Here is a 9,705-nt window from a genome sequence, read left to right on the forward strand (position 1 = left end):
CAGTCACTGGAATCCCATGATTAAAAATGGCCACCTTGATACAATGGAACTGTTGAGGTTTACATTCTAATCTGGATGATATCAAAACACTTATTGCTTCCTACCATCCTGTTTGTCTTTCCTTACAAGAAACATTTCTCAAACCTGCTGATACAGTCACCATTCTGCAGTTTTCTCTGCACAGAAATGACAGGCTGTGTGATGGACGAGTACATGTAGGGATGGCACTATTGGTTGATCAGCATGTGCCCACCCTGTCTTTGTCACTCAACACACCCTTGGAGGCTGTAGCCATCTGTATTTCCTTGTGTCATACCATCACTGTTTGTTCTCTCTACCTGTCTCCTGGAGAGACATATCATCAATCAGACCTTGATGCTCTCGTTGAACAGTTGCCATCTCCTTTTCTAATCCTGGGGGACTTCAATGGACATCATCCCCTCTGGGGAAGTGCTGCTATTGATGGGAAGGGTCACTCTGTAGAGCGTATGCTCTCTGATCACAATCTTTCTTATTTCAATACTGGTTTTTCCACTTATTTTCATGCACCTAGTCAGTCCTTTACCGCTATGGATCTCTCGGTTTCCTCCCCTTCATTATTCTCTCATTTTTCATGGAGGGTTGACAGTAATCCACTAGGCAGTGATCATTTTCCTATCCTTTTAAGAGAGACTGGCCGTGGTCGATGCCACCCCACCCGCGTGCCCCTGTGGAAGCTGCATCAGGCAGACTGGTCCACTTTCACTGCTCTCGCAGAACTTGATCCTGCCATCGTAAATCAGCCATCAATAGACAACTGTGTGGCAGCGGTAACTGGCTGTATTATACAAGCAGCTGCTCAGTGTATTCCTAAAACCTCGACACGTTTTCCACGATATCCTCATCCCTGGTGGAATTCTGCTTGGCACTTGACATGGAAGGCTCAAAAATGGGCCTGGAATACTTTCCGTAGATATCCCACACTTTCAAACCGCATCGCTTTCCAACGGGCCATGCACGTGCTAGGTGGGTAAGACGTCAAATCCAGAAGGAATCTTGGATTAAGTTCACCACTAGCATATCTTCTACCACCAGTTCCAAGAGCATGTGGGACAGGATTCGAAAGGTTAATGGGCACTACATTTCTGTCCCCCTCTCGATCTTACTCTCTGATGGTCAGGAGATGGCTGATGTTTGGAGCATTGCCAATACTCCAGGTGAAAGCTATTGCCAGGAATCTAGCACTTCTGCTTGTTCCTCCACCTTCTTGGCCATCAGGACTCGAGCAGAGCGTTCACCTCTTTCCTTTCGAACTGACTGTCTTTTTTACTATAATTGTCCCTTTACACTGGTGGAACTGAAAATGGCCCTTCATTGGTCTGCCAGTACATCTGTTGGACCTGATGATGTTCATTATGACATGCTGCACCATCTATCTCCTGCTTCTCTCGATGTTCTTCTGATTGTCCTTAACCGGATCTGGCAGGAGAATGTTTTTCCTGATGCCTGGTGCCAGGCTATTATTTTACCTTTTTCTAAGCCAGGGAAAGATCCCAAGATTCCTTCAAACTACCGTCCAATTGCTTTGATGAGCTGTCTCTGACCTTAGAGAGGATGGTTAATGCTCGTCTTGTTTGGTTCCTCGAATCAAACAACCTCCTCTCGCCCACCCAGTGTTGGTTCCGTCGACAGCACTTCACCACAGACCACCTAATTCATCTTGAAACATCAATCAGAGAAGCCTTTCTCAAACGCCAACATCTTGTATCAATATTTTTTGACATAGAGAAGGCTTACGACACAACATGGCGTTTTGCGAGACCTCCATACATATGGGTTAAGTGGCCATTTACCCATGTTTATTGAAAATTTTTTAATGTACAGGAGATTCCAAGTTCGTGTGGGTTCGACACTTTCCCGTTCTTTTGTACAGGAACTTGGAGTCACTCAAGGCTGTGTTTTGAGTGTCACACTCTTCAGTATAAAGATAAATGCCATCACTGAACAACTCCCTTACACTGTTGCAAACGGGCTCTATGTTGACGACTTTCACATCTCGTGTCAGTCGTCGAACATGATATATATTGAGCGGCAACTACAAACTGCCCTCATTTGTGTACTGAAGTGGACTGTGGTGAACGGCTTTAATTTCTCTCTCTCTCTCTAAAACCATATGCATGCCGCTAATGGGGTATTCACCCTGATCCTGAACGTCATATTGGTGAAGTTTTGCTGCCAGTGGTCCCTGAGACCAAGATCTTTGGGCTTATCTTTGACCGTAAGCTGACCTTTATACCACACTTAAAGCAGCTTTGGGTCAAATGCACAAGAGCACTGAACATCCTCCGTGTCCTCTCTTCTACCAGTTGGGGAGCAGATCGTTGTTCAATGTTAAAGGTATAAGTGCTCTTATTTGATCAAAACTCGACTATGCATCAGTGGTCTATGGCTCTGCCAGACCCTCGGCCTTAAAGATGCTGGACCCCATTCATCACCAAGGACTTCGACTCTGCACTGGGGCTTTTCGTACCTCTCCAGTTCAAAGTATATACATTGAATCTCATGAACCTTCTCTGCACCTTTGCTGTTTGCCACTATCTTTACAATATTCTTCAAAACTTCGTTCCTTAACAAAGCATCCCACCTGGGGATGTGTTTTCCTTCTTTGGTGGGCCTTACTTTTTCAGAACAGACGATCTGCCATTGCTCCATTTGGCCTTCGCATCCGGGTGCAATTGAATGAATTGGGTCTGTCCTTGGATAACAGTGCAGATTTCACTTGTCAGCTCATCCCACCGTGGCTTATTACAGCCCCTAAATGTGACCTTTCTTTCAGTCATCTGAAAAAGGCAGATACTCCAGATTGGAAGTACCGTCTTTTATTTAATGAACATCTTTCAAACAATCATTCCGTTCCCATTTATACAGATGGTTCCAAATCAGGTAATTAAGCGGGCTCTGCTATGGTTTGCTGTGGTTCAGTAGTTGCGTGCAGAATCCCCTCTACAGCTTCTCTGTTCACTGCTGAACTGTATGCCATATCTCTTGCTCTGGATCATATTGCAGCTGAGTAGTACTCCAACTGCACTATTTATACTGATTTGCTTAGTTCTATACTTGCCTTGGAATCACTTCATGTTGGCTCACACCCTGTTCTCGCTGATATTCAAAACCGACTGGCCCATTTCTCATTAACATCTACTTTTATCCAGTTTTTCTGGATACCAGGCCATGTTGGTATTCACAGGAATGAGCTTGCTGACACGGCAGCTAAATCTATCTGTTCCAGAACTATCACCACTGTGCCTATTCCGTACATGGACTGTGGTCCTGTATTCAAGGCTCGGCTCCGTGCCAGCTGGCAGTCCACTTGGAGTGAGCAACGCAACAACAAGCTTTTTCAAATAAAATCCTATATTGGGCTTTGGCCATCTAGCTTCCGTAAAGTTCGGAAGGAAGAAGTTGTTCTAACTAGACTACGCATTGGTCACAGTTTTTTAACTCATCGTTTTCTTTTATCTGGAACTGATGCACCAATGTGTAGTTTGTGTAACACTCAAATCATTATCAGCCACATTTTACTTTCTTGCCATCATTACAATTCTCAACGATGGCAATATTTTAAACATGTTTTTTTCCCAGGGTTTATCAGTAACATGGGACAGTGTTGTTGGTGATGGTAACACTGTCCACCTTGATAAAGTTTTTAGTTTTTCAATGGCCATTAATCTTTTCAATCTCATTTAAGTGTTGCATATTTATTCATTACACCTTTTTAATTGTGGTTCTTTTTTTACAGTTTCATTCTCTATAGCTCAATTTGACATTGTGAAATGGCCAGAACATTAAATAACTCAACACCAGGACTGGAAAGGCCAACTTCAGGTGACTAACGCTGCTGTTTGAACTATCCATTTGAATTACTCGTTAGGTATCCTGGCAAGTTGTTATTACACTTTTGCTGCATGTCATTTAACACTTTTACTACTTTACCTTTTAGTACTGGCCATAATGACACATAACCCAGAACCAGGACTGGAAAGACCAACTTCAGGTGACTGATGGTGATTCTTATACTTACCTGTTAGTCTTCCTGGTGGGTTATGATCATTACCATTCTGCTACAGGATGTCCTTTACAACTTCTTTTAATCTGCTTTCTCTCTTAACATTGTAGACTGGGTGTCAACATTGGTTGTATACTTTCTCTGTTTTTCAATGATGTTTTGTTTTACCTTCATTTCCTTTTATGTATTTTACTACATTTACTTTATTTTTACCTTTTTACCGGATGTTTGGCGCAGATAGCCTAGCTGCTTTGTGCCATAAAACACTAAATCAATCAATCAATCAACCCACCCTGTGATGAGTGATGCCTGTCCAAATGTACTAATTCCATTGTTAAGATGAGATTTCCATAAGATTACTTGTAGGTTCTTTTGTGGGGTATATTGTGTCATAAATATGTCCTTCTTATATTGCTGCCCATCAATCCATTCCTGAGTTAATCCTTCAAGTTTGGTCTGCTTTTTAAAATAAGGTTTCTTGGTGATCCAGTGCACACTTTTACAGTACAACATTCCTCAGGACTCCCCAGCTTTCTCTTTCTTCCCCTCTTCCAGTGGATAATGGATATCCTTGCCACTGAGGTGGTGGATTGTGGGCGTGATCATTTTACTCAGTTGAAAGTAGACTGGTGTTCTGCCTGTGTAGATGGTGTGACTGTCCTTCTGCCATGGACCTGATGTAAAATATTGATTGGTTTTAGACTGAATCTTTCCATCACAATGATGGGTATCTTCTTTTGTGCTGCTGAGTCCTGGATGTGCTTGTATTGGTTGGAGCTGGATCAGTCAACATAAATCCTCACATATGTGGTTGGGTTGGGACTCTTCTCCTACTGCAAACTTAAAGATACATCTCTAAGACCATATGATTTTAGACTGGAGTTGACCATTCACATTGCATTCCACCTTCCTACTGTTGCCCAGATGTCAGGTTCCTGGGTGATTGGTGTTGGTTGTATACTAGGCTGGCACACATGTGCCAGCTTGAGTCCTCAGAAATCTTCTGTCCCTTCTGGCTCCTAAGCTTGAGGCAAAACTGGTAGGAATCTTCTCCTACCATGGAATGAATGTTCATTCTCAGTGCCACCAGGTTTTATCCTGGAGTTTACCCACCAATTATGATTTGATGCACCCGAGCCACTGTACACCAGTTGATGCATTCATTTAATTATTGAATATGCTCCTGTATCATCTAATTTAGTGAAACCTTTCATCACAATGGATGAAGAGTATATCTGTTTCAGATGTGGTGCTTTCTCCCATGAGTTTGTTCCTCTTCAGAGGGAGATCACATTCAATAGGTTCTCTTTAAATTCTTTTTGAAGAGTAATCATCTAGGTAATTTCGCATTGGTCCATCTGCTAGGTCAATATGAGATTTTAATCATTATGTGAGGAGAGGTAAGTTATCAGAAGTGATGATTTTCCTACACTTAAAATATACTTCTGATAGATATTTACCTACTCTCATACTTCCCCTTCCTTTCTTCTTTCTGCTGTGTCTGTCGTGCTTAATTTCGAAGTGAATATTGGGTTTTATTGTACAGTGGGAGGTAGTTGCATTAGGAAGGTGTGTTCCACTCCTTATTAATAGAGGGTTGTTGCGTGCTATGGTACAGCTACACCACATGGAAACCTGTGGAGGCAAGTGGGAATTTCAAGGCTATTGGTGAGCAAAAATTGTGTATACAGAGGGCAGTATTTGTCAGAAATGCATTTTCAGAGTTGAAAAATTATAACTTATATGGTACTTGTTTTCAGCCAGTATATTTCTAGACTTGGAGGTTGTCTTCTACTATACTATGAATATCAGGAATTTAATTGTGTATAATATAAAATGCATAACTTCCAAAGCAGGTTTCCTTCCTTTTGGTGCTTAACTGAATAGGTTACATTTTGCATGTAATTAAGTTTCAGTAGAATCATGTATTAATTTCTAGATATTGTTTTCAAAATTGTAAAACAATAGATTAAAGCAAAAAATAAAATATTTCAAAGATTTATTATTTTTTGTTCTAAGATTGTTGTGTGTGTTACAAATAATATCTATATTTTGCATGGAAACTAGTGTCATACAAAAAGATACAAGGATGAACCCTATAGATTTTGTTTGTGAATTTTTAATATTTAGATAACTGGCTAAAGTTTGTTTTAAATGATCTTTTAGAATAATGATGAGAATAACAATGTGATAAAAGTGAGGGGGGTACTCAAAGTGAAACTAAAAACCAACCTGTCCAGAATCATAGATAATTCAGTATACCTTTTTGCATTTTTATGTATAAAGATCAGAATACATTATTTCATCAGTTGGGTACTCTTTCTGTTAATATTTTGACTATTACCATATAAGAACACGTGAGTTGCATCTGCTTAAAATTAACCAAAACAGAAGTTCCATAGAAATATTCAGAATCTCAGACAGATTTATGTGACACTCTTTGTAACTTTCTTGTGTTTTCAGTATGGAAACTTAAATCCAATTTAAAAGCTGTCTCTGTTTATACCTGATCCTGCTTGAGACATTTGAAATACCTACACTATCATTTAACAAAGGTAAATTGTCAGTTGTTTTTTTTACCAACTGCATTAATAGCCTTGGTAAGTTCATACAGTAATAATTATTTTTCGACTACAGATCCTCCCAGAATTGAAGATGTGACAGTGGAAGATTTGAAATTATACCATAGCTTTTCTAAACCAATCATCACAAAGGCTAAGTTGGCTCATGAGGAAGAAATGGCAAAGTTAAACCTCCCATGGTGGAAGAAACGTAATGAGAAACATGACTAGAAAATCTGAGTTATAGCTTAATGGAACAATATGCCATTTGAGTGTACATCTAGTAAGTGAATAAACTAAAATATCACACAAAAATATCAGTTATTAAAACAAAGTTTATCAACTGAATGACGTCTGAAGAGACTAATAAATAAGTGTTAAACTAAGAAAAGGTTTTTAGTTCAATAAAACAACATATTATGTGTCAATTTGATTTTTTCTTTGTGTGTTTACATGTCTGGGACCTTTATTTTTGAACTGAACTAGAAAGTAATGGTTTTATTATTTTGAACATTTAGATCATTGAAAATTATCAAGCTATATACTGCTTACTACCTACTGACATTAATTATGAGTAACATGCTCACATTTTATCAGTCTCTTGCTACTTGTATTTTTATGTTTATTGTCTTGCAGGATTTGATTAGATACCTACAAGATAATTGGTTGTATTAACATTATTATCATAGAATTACATGGTGAACATGAATAAAAGTACAGTTATGAACACAAGAAACTAGTTTTTAAAATGGTGAATATCTTTGGAAATGAAAACTGTATAAACTAATTTTGTAAATCTTTAAATGGGTATTAATGTTGGCATTACGAAACACTTTGGCTAATTTATCTTGTTCTTTGTGAAGTTTATTGTTATCTGTGTTTGTTTTGTTGTTGTAGAAAGTTGGACTTCTTACATTCTAGTAAGACCTGTTATCTTAACAAAAAGCAAATACCTGTCTTTTGTCATATACAAAACTTGAATCTCACTATTAAATGTTTCAGATTAAAAAGATATTCCAAGAAACGTTAAAGAGAGATACAGTCATATAGTAATCTAATTTTTAAATTAATACTGTTGTTTCAGTTGAGTTAATTAAAACTGACACCCAGAAGAATGTCGGCATCATCCATATTTTTCTGAAGAGTGTAGTTCATCTGGGCATTGAAAAACCTGATGACAGGAAAAGAATATCCAGTTATTCAGCAGGGGGAATAATGTTATTTGATGAATATTTACAGGAGACCAATTACTGAAATATCAGAAATAAATGAACAAACACTTTATGCTAAAATTTGTAAAATTACAAAAAGTGGTATAACGACTGCTGCAAAGGATCACAAAAGGAAGAGTAAAAATGGAACAATGTGCTATGGAAAAAATGACCATTTTGGAAATTCATGAGCAAGAATGTATAAGCTAAACATTTCAAATGTGGTGATGTGTCTATAATAGTATGGGGATCTTTTTTCTGGTTCGGAAACAAGAAATAATGTCAAAGTTGATGATGTCATGAAGAAAGGCCTATATAATACGGCAACTTCTTGGTTTACCATACAGTTTACTTGGCTATGGTTTTGAACTCCCAAAAGCATGCTAAAAATCTTGTTTATAAATTCTTTGAAGCATTTTTTTTTCTAACAGATTTTTACAAGTTGTTCTTGCTTCAACAATTAATACAGACTCTGTTTCTAATTTATGGTAAGTACATGAGAAATGGTATTATTTAAGTTACTTTCTTCTTAGATAAATTTCTAAAACATTGTTGTCATTATCACCAAAACAGTTGATGTGTTTAGTAGTCATCATGGATGAAATTCTACTGGTACTCACCAGCACCAGCACCATAACTTAGTTTTTAAGCTGGTACTAATACCAGGACTTATTTCAATTACTTTGTCATTTTTTATGTTCACAGTTTTTTTTAAACTCAGGTGCACTACACCCAGTTGAATATCTCTATTTACGTTTGAAAATTTCACATGTGGTGGCAGAGGATTACAGTTCTCTTTTTTGTTATTTAACTATATTGTTTTTAAAGTTAAAAGTTTTCATTCCATAACCTTAATAGTATCAATCACTGTTCTCTCTTTGCTAATAAAATACATTGCACTATCAACAGTTTTGTGTTGATCTGTTATACCAGACTTACAAGTGAATAATGCTTGTTGGATTACCATTTGGCATGTCAGCTATAAGTTTTAAGTATTTGCAATCATAATGAGCAAGTGATTTGGTTCGGTCCATTTTTCAATAGCCAAACATAAAATAAAAATCACTTATGATTATCTTCAGCATTTCAAAAGTAATAAATAATAAACGATAGAATATTCTTGATTTGTCTAATAATTATTGACAAGTAATTAAAAATAATAATTTCAAAATGAACTTCCAGTAATGCTTGCAATTTGTAACTAAGAAAAGATGAAATTTCATCCTAATATATTAGAATTTAAAACCAGTATGCATGACTAAATTTGATTTTAATAAGTGATATGAAAAGTTTTTAAAGAACTAAATGTTAAAAGCTAGTATGGAGTTAACATTTTTAATTATTTAATTAAAAAATGGTATTTTGTTTTAAAACATGATTGATTGAGATGCAGTGTAAGCTCCACCCAGATTTATGTCACAATGATTGATGCCTTGCAACTTCTAATCTCTACTCTCTAAGAAGTAGAAGAGATAAGGAAGCAAGATACTTGTTCTATTTACATATTAATTATGAATGTAATCAATAGTAATATAGAGATTATGCTACTGGTACAAACAAGGTACTATTATTAGTTGTGTTTAGCAGTTTTAGTAACTTTCTGCTACTTGCTATGCTACTCAAATGTAACTTGTTGTTAACCCTGTGGAGCCTGGAATTGCTATCACAGAGAAGGTAACATTCATCTCATCACAACTATAAAACAAGTACAAGAAATTGTTTGAAATTTGACAAAAGCATTCTTAAGTATATAGGTTTAAAGAAAGAAAAATATTTAATTTTAGTCTTTTATTACTTCTAATAAATATTCATTATTTCATGTAATTATTTACACTAGGATTCTGAATAGTTCACCAGCAAGGAGATGTGATGTATGTTGGGTATACAT

General features: G+C 37.0%; 1 protein-coding gene across 4 annotated transcripts in view; it reads left to right on the plus strand.

The window, feature by feature from the left end:
- Window positions 1-8,725, plus strand: part of LOC143249679 (IQ calmodulin-binding motif-containing protein 1-like) — a 63,247-nt gene extending 54,522 nt beyond the window's left edge. For 2 of the 4 annotated variants that reach the window (XM_076499967.1, XM_076499968.1), the window contains one exon: window positions 6,683-7,034. In XM_076499967.1, the coding sequence (XP_076356082.1) occupies window positions 6,683-6,837 (155 nt within the window). In that variant the 3' untranslated portion in view covers window positions 6,838-7,034. Of the gene's footprint in view, window positions 1-6,682; window positions 7,035-7,608 lie in introns of those variants that run through there. The other 2 variants (XR_013027903.1, XR_013027904.1) reach the window with 2 other exon arrangements.
- Window positions 8,726-9,705: the final 980 nt, after the last annotated feature.

The sequence above is a fragment of the Tachypleus tridentatus genome, chromosome 4 (assembly GCF_004210375.1).
Source record: "Tachypleus tridentatus isolate NWPU-2018 chromosome 4, ASM421037v1, whole genome shotgun sequence".
Taxonomy (NCBI): Eukaryota; Metazoa; Arthropoda; class Merostomata; order Xiphosura; family Limulidae; genus Tachypleus; species Tachypleus tridentatus.